Here is a 16,653-nt window from a genome sequence, read left to right on the forward strand (position 1 = left end):
TCTAGACTTGTGTTATTTCTTGTCCTAATTTGTAGAAATGTTTTTTTCCATTGCTTACTTAACTCCTTTTACGCAGGATCAGTTTGCAATTAAACCTGAGAAACCTGCTATCTTTTCAGACTAATAGCTTGCACTGTAGATGTATTAAGTCTTATGTTGTTTAAAACGTTGTATGTTGAGATTTAAGTTGCTAATAAACGTATTTTCTTCAAAATTCTTCTGTTTAGGTAGTGCTATACATCTTCCTAATATTCTTGTTTTAAAGTATTACAATCTTATATTATTTACGTGGTCTCTAAATAGTTCCATCCCTCTTTTTCTCCTCCCTTCAACTGTTTTTCCTTCTCAGAAGAAGTTTATCTACTGGGAAAAATGGGTCGATCTAACTCTCGATCACATTCTTCAAGATCAAAGTCCAGATCTCAGTCCAGCTCTAGGTCAAGATCCAGATCACACTCTAGAAAAAAGAGATACAGGTATATTCATGTCATACTACGTGAAAAATTGTTTTTTGTGTATTGAGTTCTGTCTGGAAGTTTTTTTTCACTTGCATGAGGCTGGGATCTTCACTTTATAGACAATAACTAGTTTCTGCTTTGAATAAAACTTCTGTTTTTTTAAAATTTGATTATTCTGCTCTTTTCCTGTATCTTTCCTGTACCTCGGTATAGTTTCAGAATGCTAATGGTTCTTCCTGATGTGTTCTTGTTTTGATTCTTGGACCCTCTTTCACATGAGGTTTTCATTGTCCTGCCTCTTTTCCTGATAGTCTTTTCTGCCTTTCTCATGTAGCTTTTCAGATCTGGAGGAACTTAAGGCTTCAGCAGATAAACTTTACCTTGTCTTCTCAGTTGTCTCCAGTCTTTTCCTTCACTTTCTTACCATTGGACATAGCCACTTCTTTAATAAGAGGTGGCAGAATTCAGTGGTTACTGTCTTATCAACTGCTGCTGTCTACAGGCTGGTATATTCAGTTAAATTGGAGGTGATCTAATGTCGTGTTCCAGGCTGTGAACAGTGATCGATGGAGAACTGAGTGCCATGCTCCAGAGTGGTGGTGATCTCTTAAAACAAACAAAAACAGCAGAGCAAGCCATTGAGGCTGGTAACGTCTTAATGATGTGATGCTGAAGTCTAAGTTTCAAAATTCTTTGGAAGATCAGTGTTTATTAAAATTCCTTATGAGATAGAGATCATATACTGCAAAATTTACTCGAAGGCTGTTATTCTGCCTTTACCATTCTGACTGTATTAGAGAGATCTGGCATTAAGTCTTGAGGCACTTCTTTTTCTCTCTCCAGTTGTCGAATGTTAACGTTTGTTTTTTTAATTCTAGTTCTAGGTCTCGATCAAGGACATACTCACGATCTCGCAGCAGGGATCGTGTTTATTCTAGAGATTATCGCAGAGATTACAGAAATAATAGAGGAATGAGACGTCCCTATGGTTACAGAGGAAGAGGTAGAGGGTATTACCAAGGAGGAGGTGGTAGATACCATCGTGGAGGTTATAGGCCTGTCTGGAACCGAAGACACTCCCGAAGCCCTAGGCGTGGCCGTTCCCGTTCCAGAAGTCCAAAGCGAAGGTCTGTGTCTTCACAGAGGTCCCGGAGCAGATCTCGTCGATCTTACAGATCTTCCAGGTCCCCGAGGTCCTCTTCATCTCGTTCTTCATCCCCATACAGCAAATCACCTGTCTCTTCCAAAAGACGTGGGTCTATGGAAAAGCAGGCAAAGAAAACTGAAGGGGCTCCTTTGCAAGATAGCCCTTTGAAAAATAAATCACAAGATGAACAGAAAGATACGTTTGAACATGACCCATCAGAATCTCTTGACGATTTTAATAAATCATCAGCAGCTTCTGGCGACATTTGGCCTGGCCTTTCAGCGTATGATAACAGTCCAAGGTCACCCCACAGTCCTTCTATTGCCACCCCGCCCAGTCAGAGTTCATCTTGCTCTGATGCCCCTTTGCTTAGTACAGCCCACTCAGCAAAGGACACACCTCAACATTCCCATTCCATTCAGCATAGTCCTGAGAGGTCTGGCTCTGGTTCCGTTGGAAATGGTTCTAGCCGTTATAGTCCTTCTCAGAATAGCCCATTGCATCACGTCCCTTCGAGGAGAAGCCCTGCAAAGACAATCCCATCACAGAGTGCTCCCCGTGAGGAGCCTCGAACACGTTCATTTTATCCTGAGACTGGGGAACAGGAAACTGTAAAAGGTGGAAAGTTTCTGAAAAGGTAGGAATTAAATTGTAACATTAACGTTGCAACTAAAAAAAAAAAAAAAAAAAAAAAAAACACCTGTAACAGTATTTATTTATTTATTTTTACAAGATCACCGCTGTGCCTTGGAGAAGGGAATATGAAATACTGATGAATATCTTTAAGAATTTTAGTCTGGTTAGAATTGAGCTTTCTCCTCCTTTAGGATGTTTCAAGTTCTTGTTGGGTGATTAGTGGGGACAGAGACCAGTATCCCTGTAGCACTCCTTCGTGTTTTTCGTTTGTGGTACATTTTCCTGTATTCCATTTACTGTTCGGAAAAGTATTAATTAATATTTTAATGAATGATGGATCAGGCTTGCTTGTTTGACACTGACTTCTGTTCAAGCACTTCAATGTTTTAATGTTTTATGTAATTTGAAATGCAAAGTCTGAAAACGGAGGTGTATTACGATTGATTTTGTTAACGTAAACAGCATTCACTGCTAATTGTATGGTGCTATGTGACAACTTTTTCTTGACTTGTGTTACTTAAGAAGTGGGGTAGGTCTTAATATTCTTGGGACATAATTCCACTGATGTGAGGAACAATGGAATGCGTGCTTTTCCAAATTTGTTCTCAAAATATTTGATATACCTGATACAGCAGCAACTGAAGAAGGAATTTATCTTACATTATTGACGTTAGACCGTTTCTTTCTAATTTACCTTGCACTTTGGTGGATTTATTAGAAAAATGAGTTATAGACAGATATAGATAAAATTTTTAAATGAATTTGCCCTGTCAATGATTTTTAGTATATGAAAATATACTGATAGAAAATGAAAAAAAAATATATCAAAAAGTCAGACTTGCTTGAGCTGAGACTTACTGCTTCTGGTGGATGTGTTTTGGACCTATGTGAAGATAGCGTACAAGCTGTAGCTAAAACCAATTTGTGAATGTAGTTAGGACATTCTGTTAATTCAGATTTGAGTTATCAGTTTTTATTATTTTAATGGAGAAAAAGGACTGGTGTAAGTGCATGTGAAGCTGTGTGCCAAATTAGAATGAACAAACTAACCACTAGCTCTCTTTACAAACTCTAGTGGAGAATTTCTATGTGTTCTACAGAAAGGCTTTATTTTCTTCAGATGTTTCCACTAGTGCGTAGATGACAGTTAGTACAGTATGAACTGTGTGTGAAATTTACTTGAAGTTGAATGGCTCAGTGGAGTATGTTTTTTCTTTTTGGTGTGGGATTGACGCAAAAGAGGAATGCAAGTGAACTGGAATGAATGCAATCCAGAGTTACCAGTCTCTTCTTTGCTATCCACAGGTACACAGATGAAGAGTCTAGAGTATACCTGCTTGATAGGGGTAATACCAGGGAGAAGGAGGCCCAGAAGGAGAGAGGATCAGAAAAAGGGAGGACAGAGGGAGAAAGGGAATGGGAGGATCAGGAAACTTTAGACTTTTTCGTTGATAAAGAGACTGGGAAAGAGAAGTTTAATGACTCTGAAGGGGAGGACACAGAGGAGACAGAGGATTACAGACAGTTCAGAAAGTCTGTCCTGGCAGATCAGGGTAAAAATTTTCCTACTGCATCTCACCGGAATGCTGAGGAGGAAGGAACCAAATACAAATCTAAAGTAACAATGAAGGGCAATAGAGAGAGCGATGGATTTAGAGATGAGAAAAGTTATAAGCCTAAAGAGACTGGCTATATAGCAGAAAGGCCTAGTACAACAAAAGATAAGCACAAGGACGAAGACAAGAGTTCTGAGAGACTAACGATGAAGAAAGAAACTCAGTCACCTGAGCAGGTAAAGTCTGAAAAGCTCAAAGAACTCTTTGATTACAGTCCCCCTCTACACAAGAATCTGGATGCGAGAGAAAAATCCACCTTCAGAGAGGAGAGTCCACTTAGGATCAAAATGATAGCCAGTGACTCCCATCGTCCTGAAGTTAAACTCAAAATGGCACCAGTACCTCTTGACGATTCCAATAGGTAAATTATTCCACTTGACAAAGTGGTTCTCCACCTGCTTGCACTGTCACTCATCTTTATTTAAACTAGTGGTTTCTTTTTGTGTGTCTTTTCTGTTGTTGATGCATTTTTAGACCTGCTTCCTTGACTAAAGACAGGCTGCTTGCTAGCACACTTGTCCATTCCATCAAGAAGGAGCAAGAGTTCAGATCCATCTTTGACCACATTAAACTGCCACAGGCCAGCAAAAGCACGTCAGAGTCATTTATTCAGCATATAGTGTCCTTGGTTCATCATGTCAAAGGTATGTGTTCAATTTACTCATTCAGCAATAGCATTTAAGACTTAGCTAAGACTGTTTGCTGTCTGTAGTACAGGAAGATTTCAGCCTTCTTAATGTTGATTTAGTTGAACTTTTCCTTTGAGGTATACATATAATAATTAGAGAAATAATAGTCACCAAAACAAGTGTCAAAAAAGCAAGCATTGTAGAGCATTAGAGAAGTCATACTATGTTTCTTGTTAAATTTGTAAGTCAAAGTAGCACATACTTTGTTAAATTTTTTTAGTAAAGCTTAAGCATACTAAATTGCTTAATTTTTTTACTTCAATTCTATTTGAATGTCATTTCACCACTTCATATAGCATTGCATCTCCTTTTGGAGCACTTTAGAACTCATCCAAATGTTTATTGGAAAGCTGGTTTCGATCTCAAACTGATAAAGTGTAAGAAGTGGTTCTCTAAATGATCTTAAAATACACTGCTTCGTTTTATTCTTACTTAACAGTATTGTTGGATGTGAGAACCTGAAACTTCTAGAGATTTAAGTAAATCTCCATTAAATTGTTTATATGCTAATTATTTTCCAATTTAACAGTTGTGCCTGTTGCTTACTATAATAAAATTAAAGCATTTCCACACTTTTTGTGGAAAAAAACCTGACAAAGTGGGTGTATTTTATTCAAGTCACATACTGGCAAAGTTCATTCAAGAATACATAATTTCTTAAAATCCAGTGAGGATATCTAGAGTATTTTTAATTTTTTTTTCTTCTGTAGCATTGACTTAAATTTTACCAGGCTGTTGTCTTATTCTTGCATTTAATATACTATGAAAGAATTTGCTGGTGAACGTTTCTTACCATATCATCATATAAAAGGGGAATGTCAAAATGCTAAATGAGGTGAGAAGTTTGGGTGTGTCTGTCTGTGTGCATTGTTTTAAATATACTTTAGCTTTTAAAGTAGGAAAGATTTTGGTGCTACAGGTGTGTTTTTTCAAGTCTTATTTTGTTTTTGAAGTAACTCTAGGCAGCTAAAGCCAAATGGCTGTTTTGAATTGCTTAGAAAAAAAGCAATAGTGGTAGTAGGTTATGTTAACATAGCAGACTCGAAATATTATTGGGACACTTGCTTAGAGTGTAACAGTCATTGCTAGAAAATAATTTTATTGATAAGAGATCAAAGTCTATATCCAATGAAAGCTTGGCTTAAATGGCACGTGTAAACTGAAGGTGAAATATTTGTTATGTATTGATCACAAAATTAAGACTTTTTCTGTAGACTTGTGTTAAACAGATAACTGGTAAATATGACAGCTTAACAGAGTGTCTGGTCAAGTTTTTAGTATATGTAAAGTTATGACTGTTTTTTGAAAGGAGAACTTCTCTATGCGTTTCAAACTTACTGCGGTCTGTGATCAGATTTAGTAACTATTTTGACGATTTGAAGTTATGTTCATTATTGGTGTGATGCGACCAGTCTGAACAGCTCTTGATTAATGTAGAGCTGAAAATGCCCAGTGATGTTTTCTTTTTCATTATAAATAGGTCCTGGAATGTGTTTTGAAATGGCAAAATCCATGTTACAAAAGTAAAATAGCTGTTGAAAGATACAGATGCCAAACAGGCAAAGTTGAACCTTCTGTCTTCCTGGCAAAAATGGCATAAAAACAGAGTTGCTAGCTCAAATTCCTGTGTTTGATGGAATTATGATTGAGGCACTACCCTTGTAGTGGCCGTTTCAAGTTTTAATGGTTGGTTATGAGACAAATACTGGATGCCGGGCGGTAAGTTGATACAGATGTATGTTGACCTGTTAAGCAGATAGCTTGCTTCATATGTAACATTTCATAGCTCATGACTTTATGTATTTCTATATTACATTTAAACACATTTGTTGAGCTGGTTTGAAACCTTGAGTTTTGCTGTTGCTAATTTAACTGTCTCTGAAAGCAAGAGAAAATCTGTCAGAGAAGTTGTCAGGTTTGCCAAGATGCCAGATGCTTAAATGAATTTATTTACATTTGGATGTGTTAATTGTCTTGAATTGCTACTGTTAAAACTTCAAGTCAAGAAATGGTATTATTTTAAGAAATGACTTGTTATTAGGTCATCCTTGTAGTTATTGAAACATACATTACTTAAATGTTTTCACTGAATTAACACTAACTTAAAGTCGAAATGAGTTGTAAAATGTACTTCCTGCAAATATTCACTACTCGAAGTAATCTTATGTTTTTTTTTTCTTATGGACAAAGTAGAAAATCACTTAAATTGTTCCTTTATTTCATTAGAGAAAAATGTCACTGGAAATGAACAAATCTAATTCATGTATGATGCTTGAATTACATTTAATACAGCCATGGTGTAGCCATAAGTAGATTTGCAGTGATTCTGTGCACTGTATCTTTGTTTGGATTACAGAATGTGTAAGAATAGGAAAAGCCCACTCTTGCTTGTTGTTTTGATATTTTTACTGAAAATATTGTTTTTTGCCTGCTACTTGCCTTTCTGTCAGGAGTAAAATACCTGTCAGTTGAATTAAACTAATGAAACAGTGTTTTTCTATTGTAACCAACAGAGCAATACTTCAAGTCAGCTGGAATGACCCTAAATGAGAGGTTCACTGCATATCAAAAAGCAACTGAAGAGCACTGCACTCGGCAAAAGAGCCCAGAAATACATAGGTATATGTTAATTGCTTATGTCTTAGATAATATCTGCTAATATTTCTTGTTCAAGAACTCAAAGTATTGATTTCTGTTCTATATGTGATACTTCGTTGATTTCTGTGCAAATACAAACGAAAAAAACCAAAATTTGGAATAGCCAAACCAAAACACCAGCAACAAACCCTGGGGAAAAAAACAAAACAAACAAAACCAAACAAAAAGGTTTCTGTAGAAGAAAACTCAAATGAATCAACTCTGGCTTCATCTGTGGCTTTATAGCACGTATCTTTTCTACCTCTGCATCTCATTTGGGTTATATTTACTTTTTTCACATATTCTCTCAAATATTGAGAGAGAAATGTCTTGCATGTACAGGGCTTCTTTTTTATCTTCAGCTTTATTCTTTGGTGTCAGATGTTCCATCTCGTATCACTTTAGTTTTTGTATCTATTAATTCATAGCAGTTTTTTCTCTTGAAATCAGAGAGCCTGGAAGGTAAGAATCATAGAATCATAGAATCACAAGATTGGAAACAACCTATAAGATCATCTAGTCCAACCGTTTCCTCATCATCATTGCCACCACAAGCAAGATGATAGACATGCAGTTGTAATTTCTGATTGTGTGCTTCTGATTACATGATGCAATGTATATTGTATTTGTGTTGTGTGTGATGTTATCTCAGCTTTCAACTTTGTAAGATCTCTTAACTGAGATCTTACTTTAACTGTACAATAAGCTGTCATTGTTGATGGTGTGTGTTTTTTGTTTTTTTTTTGTTTTGAAGGTTGGATATCAAACTGGCTATATATATACTGATCTTCTGGAGTAATTGCTATCTTGAAATCTCTCTTGGAAATGTGAAAAATCAAACAGCCATTTTAGTGTATTTGTCTTTTAGTATACTTCAAAGAACAAAACCAATGTTTATAATTTTTGGCTTGCTTCTTGCTTCTTTTATATTCAGATGGTGGGACTTCATATGCAAGAGTTTGTTCTGCTGCTAAAGTGCCTTGTTATTCAGACTTATGTTGATCTGTGTGAGGCCATAAGCAGTTGCATACACGTATGGCTAGACACTGCTTTTATTTTACATTTAGGAGGATTGACATCTCTCCAAGTGCCCTGAGGAAGCATACCCGTTTAGCAGGTGAAGAGAGGGTCTTTAAAGAAGAAAGTCAAAAAGTAGGTTCTAAGTAAACGTTAAGTATCTATTTCTAAACTTAATGTGATAATTTTTTTCCCCTTTGAACTTCATTTCTAACTTCATTTGAGTTTGTGGATCTCAGTCTTTTAGAACAACTTATGTTATGTGGAATATTCGCATTCCAGAACTTTTTTCTGTGAGTCTTACTAAGAAGCCAGTTTGCATAGCACAATGTGAATATATTGAATTTTACTGAGGCAAAAAGAAAATTCAAAATGCCTCCTAACTTCCTTTCTTTCGGTTGTTTCTTGGCACATTTTGTGTCCAAGGACAATGAATGGGAGGAGAAAAAAGTGCTGATGTGCACAGTAGCGTGGCTGAATGTATAAAGGTACATGTGCTCTGCTAGCAATAATTAACTGGAAAAAAATGGATACCAAGATATCCTACCATAAAATATGTTATAGTCAGTTTGCATCAGATAGTAGATGTCCTGCTGGTTCAATGGAAACGCTTGTTTAAAATGCAAAATCTTAGCTGTACCCAGATTTAGCCTGTAAAGGGTGTTCACCTTAAGCTCAGTTTATGTGCTAAAGAGTTGTTGTAAATTCTGTCTCCTCTTCTTGAAAATTTAGGCACGGTTCACCCCCACAGATTCTCTTCTGGATGTTTTCTTTCAAAATCTTAGTCAGAAACATATTTCTGCTTACAGGGAGATAAAAAATTAAGATGTGATTCTGCTGATCTTCGGCATGACATTGACCGCCGTAGAAAAGAGCGAAGTAAAGAGCGAGGAGACTCAAAGGGCTCCAGGGAATCCAGTGGGTCAAGAAAGCAGGAGAAAACTTCAAAAGATTACAAGGATTACAAATCTTATAAAGATGACAGGTAAATGTTTGAAATCTCTAGGTTTTTGGTCTCTAATTAACCCTTTGTAATTGTAAGCTTAATTGCTTTCAATTTTCGATGTTTAATGGAACGTTTAAATTTAAACAAATAAAATTATTTGTTTTACAGCAAATATGTATTATCTGTCTTTTACACGGCTTATGGTGGATGAGGACAAAAACTTTGGAATAGCAAGCTAACACTGAAAAAAAAAATGACAAATTAATCTGTCCTATTATCCAGGCTACATCAGGAGGTTGGACTTCAATGCAGTACATTTCTATAAACAATTTGTGTAAGAACTTTGGTTCGTTATGCTTGATTCCGCACTTTTTCAACTCATAACACCCAGAGTATGAGAATCTTACTGATACTTAGATTTAACATGGGTGAGAAGGGGAATCTTTTTATTTTTTTTCTCTCCTAAAGCCAGTGGTCTATTTTCTAAGGAAAAAAAGGTTAGCATATTTCAGTGGATACTTTGTAGCAGTGGTAAGAGTTTCATCAGGTATAACCTTCCTTTGAGTAATGTTGTCTTTTAAGTTGGGTCAAATTAGAATTTTAGGGAATTACCAAAAGTCTTGCTGTGGGATTTATTATCCTGCTTTGTACTGGGTATACAATGAATACTTATGCTTCCTGTTTCCCATATACTTTCTGACTCTGGTATCCACATTACCTTCCACTGGCAATGCCCACCTTCGTTGGGCAGCCCATACTGTATGCTCTCAACAGTATGCAAACTGAATTATGTAAAATTTCTGTAAAGCTTTGCCTTGAGGGTTTTCCTCCCTTTGGCTTCTGTTTTTTTTTTTCTTTCTGCCTCAGTGAAAGGCAGATCTTAAAAGTAACAGAACCTCTTAATGGCAACCTAGAAAAATTCTGCAGTTTGCAGACTGCTGTTTTCCAACTCACTAGCAGTAGTGTATGTTTAGTCCATTTAAATGGCTAAGAAGAGGCTGGAAAGTGAAACTATATCTTGCCTTAGCATCTGAAATGCATTACGTGTATGTGTGCTTTTATAACCAGATGGGGGATAGCTTTTTTAAATATAAAGAAACCCCTTTTAGTATAGCATATTACAGTCTATCTCGTGCTTTTAAAATAGCACACAGTGTATCATTTTATTTTTCAGTAAGCAAAAAAGAGAGCAAGACCGTGCTAGATCTTCTCCATCTTCCTCTCCATCTGCTTCTTCATCCAGTTCTCGAGAAGAAAAGGATTGCAAGAAAGAAAGAGATGAAGAGTTCAAAACTCACCACGAACAGAAAGAATACTCTGGTTTTGCAGGAGTCAGCAGGCCAAGAGGCACCTTTGTAAGTTGCATTTCTCCTGTTCTTCCCCCAGATGATGAGGACTGCAACAATAGTGTAACAGATTAAATGAATTGTTGCAGTACTTAATGTTAGTGTAGACCTTATTCATAGTTGTGATTTCTTTTTTCTTTTACATGATGTACCACTTCTGCAGTGCTTTTCTTTCAGCCTTATCCAATAGAAATCTTATTTGGTGTGTAAATATTCAATAGTGCAGTATTAGAGAGCCTAGTGTTAGGATTGGAAAAATGATTTCTGTTTTATTCCTTCCTTGCTGTTTTGTAATTACACTGTATCCTAACAGGATATTAAAATTGACCTTTCTACAAAGATGAAATCTTGTGATCTATATTACCTGTTACTCTCTACAGTTTTTCTTTTCTCCATAACTTTCAATTTCATTTTGATCTCCTTTGTGTGTGATGTCTGCAAATTATTTAATAGAGAATGGCGCACAATAAAATGTGGGCACTAATGTTGAAAAAGAACTATACTGAGGAGAGGAGATGGTATACTTGCTGCTTTCCAGTGTTTCTGTAGCCTGGACTAGCCACAATAAGCATGCAAGCATATTAATGTAGCTCAGGAATGTGTTTTAGCATTGAGATTTGGAAAATACCATGTTGACCTTCATGGTCTTCATAGCATTTTGTAAGGGTAAAAATTGCATGTTAACGTAACTTACTGGGAAATGTAGCAGTGTTAGAAAAGATTAAGAAGTAATAGAAAGGGCCTTGGAAATAAAAACATTATGCAAAAATTAAAAATGCCTTAAAGGTCTGTTTGCGGGTGGACAAAAGACAATGGCTAGGAGTAATTGCATGCTTTTCCCAACAGTTCCTTTGTGTAGCCTGCATTTAAGACAAAATAAGGTAAAAAGGTGTTGTTTGACACAAACATACCTTGTTTGTAGTAGTGCAGAAGTTTTGAACTGCAGAGAAGAGAGTATCTAAAATGCATGTGAGATGTGCAGCACTTAAGGTTTGCATTTTCAATCTTGAGAGTTATAACTACTTTAAAAAAAAAATGATAATCCAAATGCCAAATTTCTAATGCTAAAAATTCAATTTTTCCTCTTTCTTGTTCTTATATGTAATTAACAAAGGGACAGGTGTGTGGTGTAAATGTATCCACACTTGGATGGTGCAGATACTGTATATGACTACCGCCCAGTTCCGAGGAGCATAAGCTGGTTGCCCATGGTTAAAAATAGAGCTTAAAATCCTCCCCTCTCACGAAGAGAATACGGGTTTTTTTTAATCTCATAATCAGTGCCAGCTTTACTGCTTTATAAAATCAGATTATACGTGTCTTAAAGAGAGATAGTACTTCATGTGAAATTTAAGTAGCTGTGAAGTGGAAATGTATTAGTTACCAATAATTTGACTAATGGTGACTGCCAGTTATGACTGCATTAATAACTGATTGATGTCCTGTAATGACATGCGTGGTCATACAAATGCTTATCAACCAAACTGAAGTACTTAAATAGGTCAACCTGTTGATTTTAATATTCTACTTCAGGGTACAGAGTGGGTAGTATTGTAAGATACTACTAGGTGACTAATGTAGAAATGTCGTTGTGATTTAGGCTAATAGTGTCTGAATTCAAAGGAAGTACTTCTTTGGTTTTGGAGTAAAGAAAATGTTTTTGTTGTAAATACTCCCTAAAATAGGAAGCTGTAACACCATGGGGAGAGTGTGGCTGACTGGGTAGAGGAAGTCCTTCTGTAAGCTAAACTGTCAGTTTGCTGTTAAGTTAGTGTTGACTTTTCACTAATGCTTACTGATAGGCTGAAATGCTGAATTCTGTGCTTGTTATGTGTAGCATAAAGCCGTAAATGCTCTGAATACTTTTGAAGTAGGAAAATAGAACTAAGGATAAGTAGAATGTTTTTAGGTTCTGAAGTATATTGGAAGGTTTTGTAGCCTTTTACTTTTTCAGACTGAGTTGGTTTTCGGGTTAAGGAGCGTTCATTCGTTTGAAATGTAATCTGTCTTAAAATGCATAACTGAATCTCAGTTGAGAATGAGTGGCACAAAGCGTACAGTTACTTGCAGAATGCATTATTTGTATGTATTCTAAAATCATTTTCTCATGACAGATATGATTGTCTCCCTAAGTGACTTCACTTTCCCCCCCTGGAAGTTTTTTTTTCCCCCCTTTAAGTCTAGGTTTTTCTGTTTGTTTTGTCTGCAAACAGCTTCAGAAGCTTATTCTGACCTTTGTTGCAGCAGACTGACTTACCAGCAGTCAAAGGAAATTTCACTTTGGTGAATGTAGGTTAATTTATACCAAGAACTCAGATATACTTGCTTTATCTCTTACGTTAAGTAGAATCATTATTTTGAAGTGAATGCTTGAATGTATTACTTAAGGTAGTATGTGACTTTTTAAAAAATAGTTTTATATTTTTAACTGAGAACAGAATGAGCATTTTCAGTACAGAAAGCTTGAGCATTTTGTTGTGGTTTTATGTAAATGGCTTAAATAAAATAACATTTTGGTTAATCAGTTTCGAATTAGGGGCAGAGGAAGAGCCAGAGGAGTCTTTGCTGGAACAAATACTGGTCCCAGCAACTCAAATACTACTTTTCAAAAGAGACCGAAGGAAGAGGAGTGGGATCCTGAATATACCCCAAAAAGCAAGAAATATTTCTTGGTGGGTGTAGAGAATTCTATCTTATGCATGCTTTTGGTTTTTCCGAGTGCGTTTTTATATCTGGTGTTAAGGAGATTGACAGCTACAAAAGTTGCATGTTGAGAGAGTAACTGCAGTTATGTAATCAAGAAAATACCCGAGTTCTTGCAGTGCCTAGTTCAGCTTGTCTTTCTGCAGCAGGCTGGAAATAACTGAAGCTTAAGGTAGAATTCTTCTCTAAAGCATATTTTTCAGCGAGATAGGGAAGAAGGCATACTCTGGCAAAAAATATGAAAAACAAAAGCAAAAAGACTCGTGCTGTGCCTTCGTGGATTTATCTCAGTTTGGCATTCAAGCTTTGTTTTTACATTCATTTAGAAGCACACAAAAATGAAAGATCAGGAAAAGCTAACATATTTTTGGATGGATGTGGACCAACTCTGCTATTAGCAGCCTTTCTGTTCTTACCTGAATAGTATGATAGGCATAAGTGATCTTAGTTATGCCTTTTTTTTCCCCATCTGGATTTAATTAATGGAGGACTGTTGATACAACTAACCAGTGAGTAGCTTAGTGTACTGAATATTTAATCTCTGCTGCAGCTGATTTCCCTAACAATGCCAACTTCTAAGGATATTGTTTCCTCATTGAAAAACATTAGTTAGCGAAGATAAGACCTTTTCCTATAGTATTTTTTTCCTCACAAATATATTAACAGGTAATCCAATAAATAACACAACTTCAATTTGCATGTGTATACAAAGTTTTCTCCCTGTTTCCACCTGCATATAGTGACATGTGATCAACTGTTCACAAGGAAGTTCCACGATAGCTAGAAAAAAAAATGACTGACTAGAGCTGTTACTTTTTACATATTCAGGAATGTTTGCTTAAAAAAAAAAAAGCCACCTTGTAAATACTTGAATGGTATATAATGGTAAGCTACTTATGTTTAACAGTTTAGATTGCTTTCCAAATCACAAGTTAAAAAAGTAGATATTGGAACAGGTGTTCATCATTCTTCCTAGTGTAAACATTTAATATTAAATGATTTTCTGTTGTGTCCACATATGTTTGTCAGACATGCCCAATTCTGTATTTAGCACCAAGATAGCAAATGTAATGCTGACTAACCATAACTAATGTTAATATCAGATCTCAGTAGTTTAAAAATGATGTGCAATGCCTTGCACAAGCGAAGCAGGGTTTCTGAAAGCCTTCAGTTATCTTTCCTTAAGTATAAAGATTCTCTCTGCCTTAAAGTAAAAAAAATAAAAAATAAAAAGCATATTCTTACAGTTCCTTCCTTTAATGTTTTTTCCTTGCTGAAAAATAGTGAGTTCTTTTTTCTGATGACTGAAAAAATAAGTGACAGGTTTGGTTTGTTACTTACAGTGGACCTACCCACAGCTAATAATGACTCTTAAATCAGGTTTTTTGAGGTACTTTTAGTTATAGCATTATGAATTGCAGGGATATGTTTTTTCGTAATATAATATACAGATTATCTGAATTGTTTTCAATTTTTTTCTTCATTGTTTTTTTTCTATACGTGTAAATTTGGTTCAGAATACAGCATTTAAGAGGTGTTGTAACCTTATTGTTTGGTATATTATAGCATGATGACAGAGATGATGGTGTGGATTATTGGGCCAAACGAGGAAGGGGCCGTGGTACTTTCCAGCGTGGCAGAGGGCGTTTTAACTTCAAAAAGTCAGGTAGCAGTCCGAAGTGGACACATGACAAATACCAAGGGGATGGGATTGTGGAAGATGAAGAAGAAACGATGGAGAACAACGAAGAAAAGGACAGACGCAAGGAGGAAAAGGTAAGTGGTTAGTGAAGTGCAAAATACATAAATTTTCTTACAGAATCTCAGGTGGTTGTTGGAGGGGAGGTGGCAGATCACTTGGAAAAATATTTTTAGTATTTGGTTATTAACAGTTTACAAGAAGACTGTTTTCTTTCTTTCTGCAGGAATAACCCTGGAAGAAAGCTGAAAGAGCAGCTTTTGCACCACCCACACAACATTTTTAATATGTTCTTTTTGTTGTCAAATGAATGTAAGCATTTTACTTAAATTTTACTGTTGGAAGTAGTTTAGAAGGATTGTTTTTCTGTTTTAAGCCTTTAGGAAAAAAAAATCTTGATATAGTAAACTATGTTAATGATCGTACAGTTAGAAAGTAAAATATTTGTAACAACTTTTAAGAAATTTTACTGTTTGTTATATGCAGTGTAATTCTGCTTTGTCCAAATACATGGTCAAGTACAACTCTTAAAAGTTTTGATTCTCCCCTATGTCTGTGTTTTATTCTGAAGTAAACTTCCAGCTCTGCACACCTGAAATCTTGGAGGAGCATTTTTTATCAGCTGATTACTACTTCTGTGTTGCTTTTTTTTTTTTTTTTTTTTTTTTTTTTAAATTAAAAGCGTTTTTAACTATAGTTATCCAGTCATAATGTGAATACAAAGTCATGTATGAGGTTGATTATACATTAGTTCACAAGAACCACATTTACAGGAGGTCTTGAAATGATAAATTGATTCTTGATTCTTCTTCTCACATTAGAGAGAGAAACTGAAAGATTGTAACTGTCACTGTCCTATAGTAGCCTGAGGAATACATATGCATGTGAATTCTTCAGTGAGTTTCAAGATTATTTCTCTTTTGGAATGTGAATTTTAGAAACCTATTTCCAAACCACTGGTGCTAGAAACTCTGGACAGGTCTGAAAACTGGAGTGCTGTCTGCCATTTCTACAGTTGGTAGAAAACTATTTACAGCTGTCTTAATTCTGTAACTCGTGTCCATAACAGGTTAGTCATGTATTATGGATACCTTGTGATGTCTTCCATCATCTAAAGACACTTCTTTTGTCAAGGGTAACATAGTACTATGTTTAAGGTTTTGTAAACCTGTAGTTTAAACTCACTGCAAGATAAAGGTGCTGTCTATGATTAGGGGTGGCATTTTCAGGGTCAACAAAGATTATATTTTCAGCTTTAGGTCAGTAGCTTAATCTTCCGCATTTTAGTTAAGAAATTGATGGCAGTATCAATGCTGCATTTATGTCGGTCTTGGTTTCAATTTGTTAAATTGCCTCTTTTTTTTTTTTTTTTTTTAATGTGGAATCCCCTCTTCAGGTAAGTAATCTGGCAAGAGTAAGTCTTTAAGTTTTCTATCACATCAGCAGCCTTAAGTGAGATCTTGGAGGGAAAACAAACAAACACCAACCCAACACATTCCCTTGAAAATACATAAAGCAAGTTACATTAAAATTTGAATCAGTAAAAATACTTGGAACATACTAAATGATTATATGAAGTATTCTGTTCCCATGCCCTGGAAATACATACTCTTAGTATTCCACTTTATCCAGTGTATAAGTCTGAAGTTGTAACTTGATAAAAGCTGTTAGCAGAGGGTGTGAAAAATGAGTTAGTCTTTTACACTGATTTTTTCTAAATACTTGTGCCCTTTCAGTATTGTAGTTAAAATGTAGGAGT

At 35.8% G+C, this 16,653-nt stretch overlaps 1 protein-coding gene across 1 annotated transcript; it reads left to right on the forward strand.

Annotated features, from left to right (window-relative positions):
- Positions 1 to 372: 372 nt before the first annotated feature.
- BCLAF1 (BCL2 associated transcription factor 1) lies at positions 373 to 15,425 on the forward strand (the record flags this gene model as incomplete). The annotated part of the gene is made up of 11 exons (XM_079550341.1): positions 373 to 476; positions 1,337 to 2,242; positions 3,547 to 4,218; positions 4,332 to 4,501; positions 7,060 to 7,165; positions 8,251 to 8,335; positions 9,010 to 9,185; positions 10,321 to 10,501; positions 13,018 to 13,164; positions 14,762 to 14,971; positions 15,381 to 15,425. 11 exons carry the CDS (start codon positions 373 to 375, stop codon positions 15,423 to 15,425), a joined length of 2,802 nt encoding a protein of 933 aa, XP_079406467.1.
- Positions 15,426 to 16,653: the final 1,228 nt, after the last annotated feature.

The sequence above is a fragment of the Tetrao urogallus genome (genome assembly GCF_951394365.1).
Source record: "Tetrao urogallus genome assembly, chromosome: 2".
NCBI lineage: Eukaryota > Metazoa > Chordata > Aves > Galliformes > Phasianidae > Tetrao > Tetrao urogallus.